The sequence below is a fragment of the Dromiciops gliroides genome, chromosome 3 (genome assembly GCF_019393635.1).
Source record: "Dromiciops gliroides isolate mDroGli1 chromosome 3, mDroGli1.pri, whole genome shotgun sequence".
Taxonomy (NCBI): Eukaryota; Metazoa; Chordata; class Mammalia; order Microbiotheria; family Microbiotheriidae; genus Dromiciops; species Dromiciops gliroides.
In genome coordinates this window covers 16,528,035-16,545,805 of record NC_057863.1, presented here as the reverse complement: position 1 = coordinate 16,545,805, position 17,771 = coordinate 16,528,035, and the positions used below count along the sequence as shown (strand labels likewise).

Genomic DNA, 17,771 nt, shown 5'->3' with positions numbered 1-17,771 from the left:
AGCCATAAGTTAAACTTATTATATACAGAGAGGCCCAAAAGACTTAGTTTCTAAAGCTTAAAACTGCACTAAGACTTTTGGGAAACCATGTACTTAAAAGAAAAGCAAGCTGCATACAATCAAGATCTGCAGTTTCCTGTACAATTCTCTTTTTCTGCCCACTATGTAAATGTAAATTTCTACTTTGCTTAACATTTGTTAGGTTGAGAGGCAGGTAGGTGGTGCAGTGGATAAAGCACCAGCCCTGGATTCAGGAGGACCTGAGTTTAAATCCAACCTCAGACACTTGACACTTACTAGCTGTGTGAACCTGAGCAAGTCACTTAACCTTCACTGCCCTGCCAAAAAAAAAAAAATTGTTAAGTTCAGAACAAAAATATAAAAGTATTTTTAAGAGACTTTTGTGAAGAGATATCCAAGGGCAAAAGGGGACTGTGAGTTTAGACATTTCTCTGAGTAGAACAATGCTTGGATTAACGATAAATTAATAAAAAATGTGTTAGTGAAAGACTTGTGCCTACAACACAGGACATAATATTAATTTTTTTCCTTCAAAAATGGTAATCAGTCTTTTATATTCTCCCTCAACTTAAAGGGGTAACATGACTTCTTGCACACCATTAGAACATAATAGGCAGTTACAAAAAAGAACATAAATTTGCTGGATAGGGAAGGTATGTTAGAGAATAAGTTTAATAAGACCCGGAGAATAGCCTGCATTTGTTCATGGATGGGTGGTTTCTATAGATCAGGGCTTCTTAAACTTTTGGCACTGTAGACTCCTTTTCACCAGAGAAATTTTTACACTACCCCAGGTATTTAGGGATATAAAACAGGTATACTTAATAACCTTTTACTGTTGCCACATTTTTCACAACCCCCATATTCTGACACATGACCCTATAAGGGGTCTTGACCCATAGCTTAAGAAGCTAGGCTATAGACTACTTGAAATGATCAATAAAAATTCCTGCAAATAGACCCTTCTGGCTAGCCCACATAGATTTAAAGGGACATATACCATAGGCATAATCTTTAAATACCAAAAGCATCAAGAGTTATGGGGGCTTGTGGTGTTAAATCAATAATCATTTATTAAGCATATACTTTTTGCCAGGTAGTGAGCTGAGCACTAGGGAAACAAAAACAAGCAAAAAGAAAGAAAAACGCAGTCCTTGTTTTCAAAGAGCTCATAGTTTAATGGAGGAGACATGAAAACGACTATGTACAAACAAGATATATAAGGAATAAATTGGAGATAATCTCAGAGGGAAAACCCTTGGATTAAGAGTCCTGGGAAAAGTTTCTTGCAAAGGATGGAATTTTGCTGTTGTTTTTGTTGTTTAGTCATTTTCAGTCAAGTTGGACTCAAAGGTTTTCTTGGCAGAGATATTGGAGTGGTTTTCCATTTCCTTCTCCAGCTCATTTTACAGATAAGGAAACAGAGGTAAACAGGGTGAAGTGATTTTCCCAGGGTCACACAGCTAGCCAGTGTCTGAGGCCATATTTGAACTCAGGTCTTCCTGACTCCAGACCTGGCACTCTCTACTGCACTTCTCAGCTGTCCTTAGGACTTTAGCTAAGACTTAAAGGAAGCCAGGAGGCAGAGTTGAGGGAGAGAGTTCTGGCATGGGGGACAGCCAGTGAAAACGTTCCAAGATGGGAGATGGAATGTCTTGCAGGAACAGCAAGGAGGCCAGCGTTATTGAATAGAAGAATAAGGGGTGGGGGGAAAGGTATGAAGAGACCTGAAAGGGTAAGGGAAAGCAGCTTATGAAAGACTTTGGGGGGGGGGTGAGGCAATTGGGGTTAAGTGACTTCCCCAGGGTCACACAGCTAGAAAGTGTTAAGTGTCTGAGGTCACATTTGAACTCAGGTCCTCCTGACTCCAGGGCCAGTGCTCTATCCACTGTGCCACCTAGCTGCCCCAATGAAAGGCTTCAATGCACGTTTGATTGTGGAGGTGAGAGTGAACCACTATTGAATAGGGGATGGCAAGGGCAGGCCTATGATTTGAGAAGATCAAGTCCAAAGCTGATTAGAGGACAGACTGGTACCGACACATGTCTGAGGGAGGAAGACGAAGCGGAAGGCTAGTCTAATGGTCTAGACTGATGACAGTATCAGAGGAGACATACAAGAGACATTGTGAAAGCAAAATTAACAGGCCTGATCGATAATTTGGGTGGTGAAGGCCACTGAGGAATCCAGTAACACCTGGGCTGCAAGCTCAGGTGACTAGGAGGATGGTGATGTCATTGAAGGGAAGGTTAGGAGGAGCAAAGGGCTTGGAGTAAAAGACAATGGGGTCATCTGGGGACGTGATGGTTTAAAATGCTTATGGGACGTCCAGTTCAAGATGTCTGACAGGCACTAAGAGACAGGAAACCAGAAGTGGAGAAAGAGGTTAGGGCTGAATACACAGAAGAAAATCATCCCTACGCTGTTTCGGTTAACCTTTGATGTTAATTGAATCCACGTGAGCTAACAAGATTAGGGAGGAGAAAAAGAGCTGAGGGCGGAGCTTTTGGAGACATCTGGGCAGTTACAGAGCATCACCAGGATGAAGATGCAGCAAAGGAGACTGAGGAAGAGTCGGATAGGGAAGAGGAAAAGCAGGAGACCCGTATCTATTAAAAACTCTCGGGGGTGGGGGTGGGGGTGGGGGGCAGCTAGATGTGCAGTGGTTAAAGCGCTGGCCCTGGAGTCAGGAGGACCTGAGTTCAAATCCGGCCTCAGACACTTGACACTTACTAGCTGTGTGACCCTGGGCAAGTCACTTAACCCCCACTGCCCTGCCAAAAAGCAAAAACAAAAAACCTCTCTCTCTCTCTCTCTCCTCCCGCCCCCCTCCCCCAAGAAAAGAGAAGATCAAGAAGATGGTGACTGACGGTGTTAAAGTCTCCAGAGAGATCAAGAAAGATGAGGATTAAAAAAAAAAAAGAAGCCACTGGCTTGGCAATTAAGAGACCACGGGGCTCTGGAGGGAGCAGTTTCACTCGAATGAGCCCAGAAGCCAAAGTGCGCAGTTAAGGAGAGAGAGAAGACGGGGACTGGAAGCCCCGATCTAGGTTAGCCAAGAAAAGGAGACACGAGCCGACTTAGCAGAGGGGGCCACGCAAATCGGGGAAAGGGGGAATGGAGCGCTTCCTGGGCCGGTGGTCCCCCTTGACATCACCCCCCTTCTCGCCCGTGGCCTCGGCTCCTGAGGGGCGGGGGCGCTCCCTTTCTTTTTTCCTGTCCGGGTCCTTCCAGGACCCGGCGAGGTGCCTCGCATACCACTGACCTTTAATGACCATTTCCTGGGTCACGTATTAAAGAGATTACCCAGTGAGGAGCGTTCCAATGGAGTGGGGGGGCCGGGCAGGGGGGAGCGCCCTCGGTCACCGGACTAGGGCTCCGCCTCTCCCTGCCTCAGTTTCCTCGCCCGTCCAATGAGGATGGTAACAGCACCCCCCTCCCCCCCCGCTGGCACCGCAGTTCGTCTCTTCTCGCGGGTGCCGGCCCCCCGGGGCGCTCCGGCCCCAGAGGCCACTTGGAGAGAGGAGGGTTACCTGGGAGGCTTCTCTGGGCCTCGGTCTTTCCCATCTATGAAACGGCGGTACGTTCCCTCTTACACTACCTACCTACCTACCTAGGAAGGTAAGCCCTAGGACAAGAGACCGTCCCGCCCCGGGGGCCGAGGAGAGTCACGGCGCCGCGTGCGCCCCGCAGGCCGACGCAGCTCCCGCCCAGGACGTGACGTGCGCCGGCGCTCGGCCAATGTCAAGTCACCACGCCGCCCCGCCGCCCTCGGGGACGCCGCGAGCCTCGGCGCTCGGCCCCGCCCCCGGGCTCCGTGCAATGGTTGAAAGGCTTCCGGCAGCCAGCGGGAGCTGACACAGTAGTTCCGGCCTTGCTTCCCTTCCCGCTCGAGGCCGGCCTGTCTTCCCGGTTGGCCCGGCTGGGGCTGGGACAGAACTGAAGCGGGACGGCTTGGAGAGGAGGACCGCTTCCTGCCGCGCAAGGCCGGAAGTCAGGTGCCGCCGGAAGTCCTCCGGTACCTTTGGAATCTTTTCGGGGAAGAGGGCGGCCGCCGCGGCCGGCGGAGCAGTCCAGGGACCGGGTCGGCTTTCCGATCCGGGTCCGCAGCCGCCCCCGCGTCGGCCCGGCCGCGGCGAGCTCGCCTCCGCCCCGCGCGGCACCACGGCCCCCTCGTCCAGCCCGGGGCCCGGCGCGGCAGCCCAGCCCGGGACGCCGGCCCGGGCGCCGCCTCGGCGCCTCCCGCCCTGAGCCGGCGACCCCGCGGCCCGGCCCTGCCATGTCCCCCACCGTGTCCCACAAGGACGGCAGCCGGCAGCGGCGGCCCGGGCCCGTCAACCACCGCGTGGACATGAAGGGCGGGCCGCCGCCCCCGCCGCCGCCGGCGGGCGACTGGGAGGAGGAGGAGGAGGCGGCGCCGGCGGGCGGCGCGGGCGGCGCGGGGGACCGCGAGGCCCTGCTGCGCGGCCCCCGGGGCCCGCGGGGCTGCCGCGCCGAGCTGGGCAGCCTGCTGCTGCTGCTCTTCCTCTACGTGCTGCAGGGCATCCCGCTGGGGCTGGCCGGCAGCATCCCGCTGATCCTGCAGAGCAAGAACGTCAGCTACACCGACCAGGCCTTCTTCAGCTTCGTCTTCTGGCCCTTCAGCCTCAAGCTGCTCTGGGCCCCGCTCGTGGACGCCGTCTACCTGCGCGGCTTCGGCCGCCGCAAGTCGTGGCTCGTGCCCACGCAGTACGTGCTGGGCTTCTTCATGCTCTACCTGTCCACGCAGGTGGAGCGCCTGCTGGGCGGCGCCGCCGGGACCCCCGACGTCGGGGCGCTCACGCTCGCCTTCTTCCTCTTCGAGTTCCTGGCCGCCACGCAGGACATCGCCGTGGACGGCTGGGCGCTGACCATGCTCTCCCGCGAGAACGTGGGCTACGCCTCCACCTGCAACTCGGTGGGCCAGACGGCCGGCTACTTCCTGGGCAACGTGCTCTTCCTGGCGCTGGAGTCGGCCGACTTCTGCAACAAGTACCTGCGCTTCCAGCCGCAGCCGCGCGGGATCGTGACCCTCGCAGGTAGGCGCGTGGGCCCGCTGCGGGGCGGCCCCGTCTTAGGGCCTCGGGGGAGGTGGCCTGTCTATCGGGAGCCCTTAGGCTGCGGGTTCCAAGCAGGAGGCCGAGCTCGGGGTCCCCGGGAGCGCCCTCTGAGCCTGGGAGAGGAGGCTTGAGCCGGAGGACGGACGGGAGGACGCCGGCCCGGGGGGAGGGGGCAGGGGCCTTCTCGAGGCGGGTTTCAGCTAAGCTGTTTGCGCCCAGGGCTTTGGCCGAGGGCTTTTCTGGGCTTTGACGGTTGTGGCCATGGAAGGGCCCCAGCACCGGCGAGGACAGGCGACCCTTCGCATCTGGACAGCGGCTGCGGGAGGCCAGGCCAGGGGCGGGGGCCGGGGGGCTGGTGGCAGAGACAGCAGACCCCCTCGCGGGGAGAGACGTTTCCCTCAGGGTGGTCTGTGGGGCACTGACGTTCTTGGGCCGCTTTTGTCTTTACCGTTTGCTGGTCGGTGTGTAATTCTCCCGGTTCTGCTCCTTTCACTCTGCATCAGTGCCTGCAAGTCTTCCCAGGTGTCTCTGCAAGTATCCCCTTTGTCATTTCGTATAGCCCAGTGGTATTCCATCGCAGTCGTTTACCATCATTCATTTATACACCTCAGACGCCCAGTCTTTGCCACATCAAAAAAGAAAAAAGCTGTACATATTTTTGTACATCTTTAAAGTTTGTTTTGCTAATTCCTCCCTTAATTCCCCTTCCTTCCCTTCCCATTCCCCTTCTCTGTTGAGTTAAATGTATTTCTGTATCCAACTCTGTTTTTCCCTCCTTTTGCCAGTTTTGATGAGAGTGAGGTTCAGGTGTTAGCCACGTTCCCCCCCCCCCCTTCTCTTACCCTCCTCCTCAGTGTTTAAATTCATTCTTTCTGGCTGTTTGCAGCATTTTTTCTTTGACTTGGAAACTCTGGATTTTGGCTGTGATGTTCCTGGGAGTTTTAATTTTGGGAATTGATTGGATTTTTCTTTCCATTTCTCCTTTTGCTTCTGGTTCTAAGAGATCTGGGCAATTTTCTTTTAACATTTTGTGAGATGTGTAGGCTCTTTTTTTGGTCATGGTGTTCAGGTAGGCTACTGATTTGTCAGTGTTTTTCTCTTGATCTTTTCTCCAGGTCAGTTCTTTTTGCTATGAAATACCTAACATTTTCTTCTATCTTTTTCTCCAGTCTTTTGACTTTTATCTTAATATTTGTTTTCTCATGGAGTCATTAGCTACTTTTTGGTCCATTTTAATTTTCAGGGAGTTTGTCATTTGGGCAAGGTGATGCCAAACAGTTAAATCCTTTTCAGATTATTTCTTCTATTACTCTCATTTCGTTCCCAGGTTCTTCTAGAGCTCTTATTTAATTTATAAAATAATTTTAACTCTTTTTAAAAAAACCTCTTGCATCATATCTTCTAGGAAATTATAGCTGAATTTGTTCCCGAGGTTTGTTTTTCTTTGAGCCTCTGCTTGTAGATGTTTTAGTCATTCTCTTCTTCTGGTTTTAGTCTTGCTCATCCCTGTCACAATAATAGTTTCTGTGTGCCACGATTTTTGTTTCTTTGCTCATTCTTCCAATCTACTACCTAGCTTCAGATTTGATGTTGGGACCGGGCTCAACATGCTTCTGGAAAGAATGTCTGGGCTGGTCCCATTGGTACTCATTTGGGGTATTACATGTTGTTGCAAACACAGTTATTATTTCAGCATCTCAGGGACAGTTCAGGCTGAGCACCTGCAAATGTTCAGAGTTCCTAGAGTGGTCTGGTTCTCCCTCCCCCCCTCCCCCCAGCTCTACAAGTTCCTGACCTAGATTATTGTTTATAACTTACATTTTTTTAAACATTTGTATAGTACTTAATATATGCCAGGCACTGTGCTAAATGCTGTAAAGTTATTATCTCATTTGATCTTCAAGACAGATCTTCCAGGTAGGTGCTCTACCTGTCAGCCAGCTGGGAAGTTCTACTGGTTCAGAGAAGACAGAACTGCAGACTGTTTGCTCAGGTCCTTGTCCTGCTTATTCCACTGCAGGCTTGAGACTGGGATAGAAGCTGGAACTAAGATCCTGCTTCTGCTCTGACTGGCTGTTTTCTCCATACACTGCTCAGGGACCGTGACAGCTCCTTAACCTGGAAAGCCATCCCTAGGCATGGATCGCCCCCTCATACCTCAAACTAGGAAGTACAGGTTAGCACGCAGGAGGGTTCTGGTATCTCCTCTGCCCTGATGCGCAGTCTGTCCAACCCCTTCCCCAGTGTTCACAGACTTCTTTGTATGTCTCCCCTTATTGACCTAGGCAGGACAAAGGATGCACTGTGACTTTTTCTAGATTTCCCATCAGGATTGGTCTGTTGTGTTTTCTGGATCTGTTTGAAGGAGTTCGAGGAGTAGCTCGCCATACTTCTTCCTGATTGGTTCCACCACAACCCTCCAGTGTCTTCCTTTGTCTGACCTCCTAGTTCCTGTATCCTCCCCATTTCGGGTCTGGGCAGTAGTTTGAAATAATTGTTCACAGTATTGCCAACAAGCTTCATTCCCACGAAAAAGGAAAGGTATAATCTCTTCTGTAAACAGTAAGTAGGAGCACGTTCAAACTTGTTTAACGTGGATTTAGACTCCTTTTTCTTTGTATTCTGTTACTAAAGTCAGCAGAGCAATCTTTGGCTTAACCTCTCACCCAGTTGCTTCAGCAAATAAAAATGTCAAATTCTTGCCCCTCCCCCGCCCCCATCTTATCTGCTAGTGAAGTAGCTTCATTTTCACTTTAGTTTTTTTTTACATATAAGGGACATTCAATAGAATGTAAACTTCTGTTGGTGTGGCCAAATTCTTGCTAATTCTTCTGTGTTTTGAACTGTCAGAGTCAGATGTCAGTGGCTCTCTGCTCCTGGAGCTCATTGACCCCCAAGGAGCACCAGACATGTGCTCTTTAGACTTCAGAGGACCCCAAGGAGCCTCCCAAGAGAAAAGGACCCTGGATTCCCATGGACCTCTGTCTCCACAGTGGGTGCTTGAGCTCACCACAGCAGAGACTGCACCAGATCCTCCAGAGCTCAGTCTGTGCCACTCGAGGAGAATGAAACTGGGCAGTGCCAATCACCGGCCTTGAACCCACACGCATCCCAGAATGGCCAGTAATGTTACCTGATCTCCATTCTCCTCATCCCCACCTTGCCAGGATTCCCTAGAAGAGGCTGCACACACAGATTGGCTTCTTCCCTTTCTCTCCCCGCCCTGCCCCCACCCCCACCCCCAGCCTTCTTTGGACACCGGCATTTTTAATGAAATGTAGTGTAAATAGTAAGAAAATTTTGTTTGTACAAGCAGGAAACAGAGGCCATTTGAAACCCAGAACTCATTTTTTTTTCCATTGTAAAAAAATGTAAGTGGCTATCAGAGCCTTAAGCTGACCCATAAGACACTAGAACTATATATAGCACTTGGTTCTCACGAGATTATTGGATAGAGAAGACAAGGTGAGCACCCACGATCTAGAACTCTCCACCCTCCTCTCCCCCAAAACCTCACTGCTACTGACGGCAGTTATGGGGGAAAGAGGAGCAATCCTTAACACCCTGCAGAATTTTGAAGGTGGAGAAACACCCCGAGGTAGGGCCAGGCCTGCTGGGGATGGGCCTCCAGGACAACAGCTAAGTGTCCACTTGTGGGCATGTGAATCTGAGACGATCTGGTCTAACCCTCTCATTGCACTAAGTAGACTCCAAGGATGAGACGTGTGCAATGACTTGCTGGGATCCCATAGCAGGAAGAGCTTGAATTTGAAGGCACCTGACTCTCAACTTGGTACTTTTTCCGCCTCTGAATTCCCAGCTTTCCCACATGCTAGAGGTACCTTAGAGGGCAGTGCAGTGTTGGACACCTGAGCTCCAGGCCTGCCTCTGATGGCTTCTTAGTTGTGTGACTCAGCCTCGCTTTCCCTTTGTGAGGATCAGATCAGACAATCGATAGGAAACATTCTGCCAACTTTATTGTGTTATTATAGACACGGCAGTATTAGGATTGCTGGCTCTGACTTCTTAACTTCAACTTCCTCATCTACAAAATGGAAGTACTCATCTTTACCTACCTACCTCACAAGGAAATTGGGAGGAAAGTGGTTTATAAGCCTTGAGATCTCACATACATACTTGTGTTTGTTGTTCATAATTAAGGAAAAGAAAATTAAGTCAGTGAAAGAGGAGATTAAAAAACACAATGGAAGTAAAAGGTGAAATGCAGGCCATCTGCATTTAATTTCTTAAGTACTAGGCTAGGGAAGAATTTCATAAGACTCGTTAGTCTAGAAAAAAAAGGTGACCCTTGACTATATTGCCTGCCCTGCCCTGTGTCTTACCTTATACACCTTCTGTTTCCTTCTGAACCTGTGGAACAGAATCTTTTGAATATTCACCACGTTAGCAAGTCTTCTTCCTTTCAGGATGTATTGGACTTGGAAAGAACTAAAAGTTGCTTAGAGCCAACTCCAGGCAATATTACGAGGAAATAAACTGGCTATTACTGATTATTATATTACTGCTAATCCTGGTTAGAAAAGAAGGAATGGCTGATTTTTCTTATGGCTCATAAACGAATTCTTCAGGAGTTTTAAAATCCTGTTTTTATAGGTAGTTATCGTTTCTGTATCCCCATCATTCCCATATATATATATATAGATATATATATATATCTATATATATATATATATATATATATCTCCTTTCCCTCTCAGTGAACTATCCCTTTATGACACTGATTAAGAATGAGAAAGGTAAAGAGAAGTCCAGCCAACCCAACCCATGGGTAGAGACACACATCTTAAATGGGCTTAACAAAGCATTCAGGGGCTATGTTTTCTCAACTCTTTTCTTAGAGAACTGTGTGAACATCCATTTTTTCAGGCTCTGCATTGTTTCCACTCACATCCTTTGTCTTGTACGCTTTCCTCCTTGTTCAGACTCCTTCACAAAGACAAAACACAATTTTGGCCTTCAAACAGAACAAGTTGTTAGTCCCTATGTAGTCATACTTTGTGACAATGGTTGTTTTCCTAGGACTCTACTTTTCTCAGATAGTAGAAACCTCTAGTGGTTACCATCTTTCTCTATGGTCACTGATTCACTGTCTTGTGATTGGCCTAGGTGGCTGATCTCAATTTCTTTTCTTTTCTTTCTTTCTTTTTTTTTTTTTGATGAAGCAATTGGGGTTAAGTGACTTTCCCAAGGTCACACAACTAGTTAGTGTTAAGTGTCTGAGGCTAGATTTGAACTCAGGTCCTCCTGACTCCAGGGCTGGTGCTCTATCCACTGCACCACCTAGCTGCCCCTGATCTCAATTTCTTGATGTTGCTCTCTTTTCATTGGCTCATTGTGTCTGCCTTTTCAGGAGAGTGACTATGCCTCAGCCAATTTATTATCTATATCTGCTCCTACATCTATTTGTTGTAGGCTATTGCTAATGATCAACCTTTTTAAGACTTTTTTATAATTTACTCCTGTGTAACTATGGTTGAAGAGATTTTTAAATATACATAAATTTCAAAAACATAAATTAGAAATTTCTCCTAAGATTATTTATATATTATATTGATGTCGCTATAATTCAGTGAAGAACCACAAAGACAACATCTGATAAGTTTTGGGCTATCTTTACTTCACTTTCTCAAACAGATAGAGTCAATGTTATATGCTCATTTTAGGTGAATTATGTAGTAAAGAGGTTTTTTTATTATAGATTTTCTATTTTTCTGGGGGACCATATTTTTGATAACAACAACATTAGTCGCCCTTCTAAAAAAAGAAAACAAAGAAGTGATACCATCGAAAGAAGAAACAAAAGGGATCACAGACACTTACAAGCTGCTCTTTACAATTATAAAGATGCCAGCAGTTATGACTTTCTGCCTCATGATTTTAACTGCAAAGGTAAGTACATCTCTAAAAACAGATATTCATGTAATTCTATTATTGCTACTATCTGCATTCATTTTTATTTCAGAGATGAGTTCAGAATATGTAAATCTATTTTAAGTATTTTAATATAAGTTTAACTTGTATTAAAGAAGGGACTTTAAAAGGATTAAACCATATACAGTTTGTCAGTCCCTCCTAATTTTAATGTTATATATGAAATTTTCAAAGTTTCCAAGTCTTTTAAAAGGGGAGGGGGGAGAAAAACTTGATGGAATTTAAATGTAACAAGTAATATAGGGGCAACTAGGTGGCGCAGTGGATAGAGCACTGGCCCTGGAGTCAGGAGGACCTGAATTCAAATCCAGCCTCAGACACTTAACACTTACTGGCTGTGTGACCCTGGGCAAGTCACTTAACCCCAATTGCCTCACTAAAAAAACCCAAAAAAACAAAAAAAACCCAAGTAATATAAACCTTAAATTAAAAGGATGGTCATCTTGGCATAAATTTTCAAATTCATGAAATTAAGTAGTATTTTTGGTGGTGTTTTTTTAATAAGTACTATGGATTAAGTCATTTGTTGTTCTAATAGGCAGTCTTCCATTCTAGTGTTTATACATTTTGGCTTTCTCCTTTTTGTCTTTACTCAGCTTTTCTACCATCCTGATGACTTTTTTACCTCCTACTTTTCTCTTACTTTGTACCATTTGTTCACGATTATGATCAAAGGATCATAAATCGAGATTTGGAAGGGCCTTTGAGGTTGTGCTCAGAGAAAGTGAGGAAATTGTTCCAGGCCATAAAGGGAGAGATCAGCAGAGCTTGACCTTGGGGCCTCTGACTCCCAGGGCTTACTCTGCTTTCACGATTTTTATCTTGTTAGCCGCACCTCTCCCTTCTGTTTTATAGCATTTGCTTGTCCTTCCCCTTTACTTGGGTTAGGATTTAGCAATAAGAATTAGACAGCAAATGCCTGTCCTAGAGAGTGACATAAAATGTACTTTGAGAGGCTGTGACGTGACTTAGGCCCCAAGTCAGCACCATATAAGTCCTGTTAATAATTAATTTAAAATAATTGATTTAATTATGTCAATAAACATGTAAAAAGAAATGCCATAATAAAAATAAGTGTCTACACTAATGTAACTAGTCTAAACATAATCATAGAACTTCAAAGAAATAAAATTTTAATTGTAACTAATAGAGGACAGTAGAAGTGCTGAAGTTTACTCCTGGTTTCATTAGAAATACTGCAGGACCATGTGGCAAGGCCCCTTTCTTGGATTTGAGTTTTTTAATTGATAGGATGGAGGCAGCGATGTCTTTCTTGTTCATGAGATGGACACAGATTTATAATGGAATAACTGATTTGGCTTCAGAAGAGAGGATGAGCATTAGACCTGAAGCAAAAATACTTGTTGTGACACGACTAGCTCTCAGCACGACCCTTTGGACAATCACTTCATCTGTCTGGGTTTCCGTCTTCTTGTCTTCAAAAGAAGATAGTGTGTTCCTGAGCTCCTCAGTCCTTTCCAGCTCTACCCACGGTTGGTTCTCTGGTTCTGCTTTGTTGAAAGACGTCGCACCCTGTCTCCCTTTGTGTTACAGATTGGCTTTTCCGCAGCAGATGCGGTAACGGGGCTGAAGCTGGTAGAAGAGGGTGTGCCCAAAGAGCATATGGCCTTGCTGGCTGTTCCCATGGTTCCTCTCCAGATCTTGCTGCCTCTGATTATCAGCAAGTACACCGCAGGCCCACAGCCACTAAATGTGTTTTATAAAGCCATGCCCTACCGGTGAGTGTGAAAGAAAACTGAGCCAAAACGGCCCAGTGTCTCTCACGTTGGAGCTTCGTGTCCAAGCGCAAAAATGCTTGAAAGTCAGATGCATTTTTGTTTTCTCGAAATGATCTTATCTGAGCAGCCTCAAGCACGTTTTGGATAGAGGGTCCTGTCATTATAGGTGCACGTTTTATAAGATTTGGTGCGCGCCTAAAGTTGAAAGCCGATTCTAATTCTTTATTTCTATGCAGATTGTTACTTGGCTTGGAATATGCTTTGATGGTTTGGTGGACTCCCAAAGTAGCGTATCAAGGAGGGTTTCCGATCTATTACTATGTTATAGTGCTGCTGAGTTACGCCTTACATCAGGTAAGAAAGTAGTGATTGTCTTCTCAGGCGGCATCCCCGTCATTGATGCTACTTCTTCCATGTACAGTGAAGATGCAATTTCCCAGATTTGTCCTACTTTTAGTTGGGATTTTAAAAAGCAAGAGGGATTTTAGAGGACAGGATTGGTCATTAAGGAATAGATTTGCTTTTTTTAAATCAATATTTCAATATTTTCCCAAATTACATGTAAAATCCAGATTTTGGGATGTTTTTTAAAATTTTGTGTTCCAAATTCTCTTCTCCCCCCCATCCCCCGAGAACTCAAGCGATTCAATATAAGCTATACATAAGCAGTCATGCAAAACATTTCCACATTAGCCAGGTTGTGAAGAAATTAGACACAAAACTTCAAATAAGGGAACTAACAAAAAAATTATGCTTCAATCTGTATTCAGATACTGTCAGTTCTTTCTCTGTTAGATGGATTGATTGCATTTTTCATAAGATCTTTAGAGTTGTCTTGGATCATTGCATTGCTGAAAATAACCAAGTCATTCACAGCAGATCATCTTATAGTATTGCTGTTATTTTGTATATAGTACATTTCACTTTGCATCAGCTAGAAATAGATTTGAATAACTGGAACTCAACTGTGAACAGATCAGAAAGGCCTTTTTCTTCCGAGTTTTAGAGTGGTGTGGGGCTACAAAGTAGGAGGACTTCTGATTGTCCCATTCAGCATGTGCCCGCTCGATGGAAAGGGCTGCTTTTTCTGGACCCTAATCAGCCCTCCTCTGCTTGTTTAGGCTGTCCATTAGAGAAGGCGTTTCATCTGAGAGCCTTTTGACTTCGATATTTGTTTTGGCCTGGGGGAAACTGACCATGTGACACAAGAACAAGGAATACCAATCCAATCTAGACATGGGCTGCTTAAACTTTTTCCACTCTCCAGCCCTTTTCTCTCCAGAAATTTTTTGCAACCCCAGGTGTATGGGTATATAAAATAGGTATGCATAAGCTTTTACTGTTGCTACATTTTTCACGACCCACAGTTTAAGAAGTTGGGTCTAGAAAACCTTGAAAAAATAAAAACAAAAGAATTTATTTAAATATACAAATTATTAGATCCAGGACTCATTCATTAACAAAACAAGTGAATGATAGCTCAGTGATCTGAACAATAAGCCAAAAGGTATATAGCTGAGATGGGAACATTTCTTCATTAGAAGACCCAAAGTTACTCCGAAGAGTCTCCTTCAAGCCTTAGGCTCCATCATTTTATGCTCCATATGTATGTATTCAGGTCTATGTCAAAAGCCCCTACTGAAGGTTACAGGAAGTCTCAGAGCTGAATCTACCTAGTTTATAAACATTGGTGAAACTAGTATATGAAAACATATTGTTCCGTGTCAGAAGATAATTCTAAAACAAGGTCCTCTTATACTCAAAACATCTCTTCTTCCATCAGACTCCTTTGTAGGTTTTTGGTATTTCTTTATCAACTTCAGTTATTCTTTTTTTTGGTTTTTTGCAGGGCAATGGGGGTTAAGTGACTTGCCCAGGGTCACACAGCTAGTAAGTGTCAAGTGTCTGAGGCTGGATTTGAACTCAGGCATTTCTGAATCCAGGGCCAGTGTTTTATCCACTGCGCCACCTAGCCGCCCCTCCGGTTATTCTTATTTACTGGAAATGTTCGTTCATTAAGAACAACTGAAGGGATAGGCACAGTTACTGACTCCAATGCTTTTGGAGGTCTCGGGTTGACGACTTGAGTTTAGCAGAACTTTACGTAAACTTTTTGTGTGTGTGAGACAGACAGATTTTGCAGGGAATGCTTTTTTCTGTGAGGAATGCATTTGTATAGAATCTCATGACTTAGCAGTTTGTTAGAACTTGGAAAAAGAACTGATCTTCACTTGGCTTTAGTTTCACTTAAACTGCTTGTTCTGAGTGAGTTGTGTTATTTTTAGGAAAGTAGTTCAAACAAACATCAAGTGGAAAGCAATAACAATGGAAAAATCCCTGATTATGGGATCTGAGATCCTGAATCCTGAATTTAAATTATACCTCAGGCGCCTACCTGTGTAATAACCCTGGGCAAGTCAACTCCTCTCTCCTTGGTTTTCTCCTCTGTAAATTGAGGGGTTTGGGTAGCCAGAAAGACCCAGTCCAGGCTTTAGTCTTTGGCCCTAGAAAGCATGTCAAGAACCTAGGAGATTTAGCCATTGATCTAGGTTAGACACTTGGGGGCTTCTGCCTCTTTAACAGTTCACCCAAAATAATGCCATGGTGGATGGTTGACCCAATGAGTACATGCCTGTGTTGAGAACTTCATAGATAAGTTTCCACCTAGCTATAGCTTCTTAAGGGTAGGATGGTTTTCATTGATTTGTATATTACACACAATCTCTAGCCCAGAACAGGATATTTAATAGGTGCTCAGTTAATAGTGGTTTCTGTGACATCTTCAGCTGTGTGCTAATTATAAAGAGCAATTTTATCCTTAAATATATTTCCTTTTGAATTATACTATTTGCATAAGGGGTTATGCAATCAATATAGCTTTCCATGTTTTTCCTAGGTTAATGTCAAAATTAGTTCGGATTCCTTACCAATCCCATAAGCAAGTGAGTTGTCAGAGATAAGCCTTGAAAGTATTAATCAGTGTACAAATAATGTGACAACTTTTGCCACTTCAGGATTCATTCACTTTATTTTACTAGTACAGGTCATTTGGAGGCTATCTTGACTACAGATTTTGCTACAGAATTGTGATTGAAAAGCAAAATTGAATTTTGTAACCTTTAATATCTTTAGAACTTAAGATAGAGTTTTGGAAAAAGTAAATGCTTCCTGTATCCTAAAATCAAGCTTCTACACAACTAGAAATTCTTGTGACAGAATTGCCCTCATCCTACCTGAACACTTGGGGGGGGGGGGAATGCAGCAGTTCACTGCTTTTTAAGATTTCCATTTTGGGTTGTTACTTATTAATAATTTATCTTGATATTAAATAACATGTATCCACCTGTGACTTCTACTCATTGGTGCTGGAACCACATAGGAAAATTCTAATTCTTCTATGAGATAATTCTTGAAGTCAGTGATCTGATCCGTCACCCCTCCCTCCTCCCAAAAAAGGATCTCTTCACTAGGCTCGACCTCCCTAGTCCCTTGCTTTGATTGGTTTCCTTTTCTCTCTGCAGATCACATTGTACAGCATGTATGTTTCTATAATGGCTTTTAATGCCAAAGTTAGTGATCCGCTTATTGGCGGCACATACATGACCCTTTTGAATACTGTGTCCAATCTGGGAGGGAACTGGCCCTCAACAGTGGCTCTTTGGCTGGTGGATCCTCTCACAGTGAAGGAGTGTGCAGGAGTGCCGAACCAGAGTTGTTGGACTCGGGAAGCCGTCGAAGTGAGTAGAGTTATGATTGGCTCAATGCTGCCCAGGATTGTTACTGTTCATTTATCTGATAGCAGTGCCTCATCTTTAATTCCTCGTTGCTTCTGCTACATCGCTCTAATGGTGTTCTATACTCCATCGGTATCTAGTGGATACATGATGAATTATATACAGTTCCTATGGGAATGACAGATTGAATTAAACAAGAAGCATTTATTAAGCACCTACTATGGTTCAGGCCTGTGACAGACCTAAAGGCCAAATGACAATTTCTGCTGTCAAGGAGCTTACAGGTTCTAGTAGGGGAGAGAAAGGCAAATTACAGGTTCTTAAATATTAATGACTGACTCCTAAAGAAATAATAGGAGCTAAAAGCATATTTTCCTTATTTACTCAGCATATTGGAGCTGATGATAATGAGAATAGACTACAATAAGAGTAAAATTTGTTGAAAATAACTGCTTTAATTTTTTTGATGCAAAATGACTGATTTTACCAGGAAGAAACTGTAGAAATTTATTTTTAATCTTTTGTGAGGATAGGTTATAATTATAGCATTTGAAATATTCTAGAAATAGACAAATTATGCAGAATTTAAACTTTGAAATCCATTTTGATTATTTCAATGCATGAAAATAACTTCTCATTAATTTTTTTGTTCTTACAGCTTTGCAAAAAACTTGGTGGCTCTTGTGTTACTGCATTGGATGGTTATTATGTGGAATCTATTATCTGTGTTGTTATTGGATTCGGTTGGTGGCTCTTTCTTGGTCCAAGATTTAAAAAGCTCCAGGATGAAGGACCGTCATCTTGGAAATGTAGAAGGAACAATTGATGGCGTTCACTACAGGACATCTGGGAGGGGGAGATCGTTTTAATTTTAATGCAGATGTTAATGATAATCAATCCACAAGAGTATAAATACAGTTTCTGATAAGAAAATTCTTAATATAAAAATGCCAAATGGTTGAAAAGCTGAGACCTCTATGTATGTGATCTTTTTTCCTACCTTTTTAATGTAAAAGTATACTTAAGGTCAGAAAATTGGTTCTAAAAATAGCCTCTCTTCTTTTTCTTGAATCATATTTTAGTTTACTGACCCAAGCCTGTTTCAAAGTGCAGTGTGGTGGCTCTGGAAGAGCTCGTCATGTCTCCCAAGTATTGTTACTAACTCATTCAGCTGAGATGTGACTCCAGACACTTTGGTATTGGGGCAGATGCATTAAAGGGAACAAAGTACAATGTGCAGATCTGAG

At 44.7% G+C, this 17,771-nt stretch overlaps 1 protein-coding gene across 1 annotated transcript; it reads left to right on the top strand.

The window, feature by feature from the left end:
- Window positions 1–4,008: 4,008 nt before the first annotated feature.
- Window positions 4,009–17,494, top strand: SLC33A1 (solute carrier family 33 member 1). Its single transcript, XM_043994370.1, has 6 exons — window positions 4,009–5,078; window positions 10,819–11,009; window positions 12,606–12,790; window positions 13,027–13,144; window positions 16,312–16,527; window positions 17,183–17,494. The coding sequence occupies exons 1-6, from the start codon at window positions 4,301–4,303 to the stop codon at window positions 17,348–17,350; spliced, it is 1,656 nt and encodes a 551-aa protein (XP_043850305.1). The 5' UTR covers window positions 4,009–4,300; the 3' UTR covers window positions 17,351–17,494.
- The last annotated feature ends 277 nt before the right edge of the window (window positions 17,495–17,771 follow it).

Coding starts and splice junctions, on each gene's coding strand:
- SLC33A1 (XM_043994370.1), top strand. CDS start 4,301: ATGTCCCCCACCGTGTCCCACAAGGACGGCAGCCGGCAGCGGCGGCCC. Junction 11,010..12,605: donor TCATGATTTTAACTGCAAAG/GTAAGTACATCT, acceptor TTTGTGTTACAG/ATTGGCTTTTCCGCAGCAGA. Junction 16,528..17,182: donor GGACTCGGGAAGCCGTCGAA/GTGAGTAGAGTT, acceptor TTGTTCTTACAG/CTTTGCAAAAAACTTGGTGG.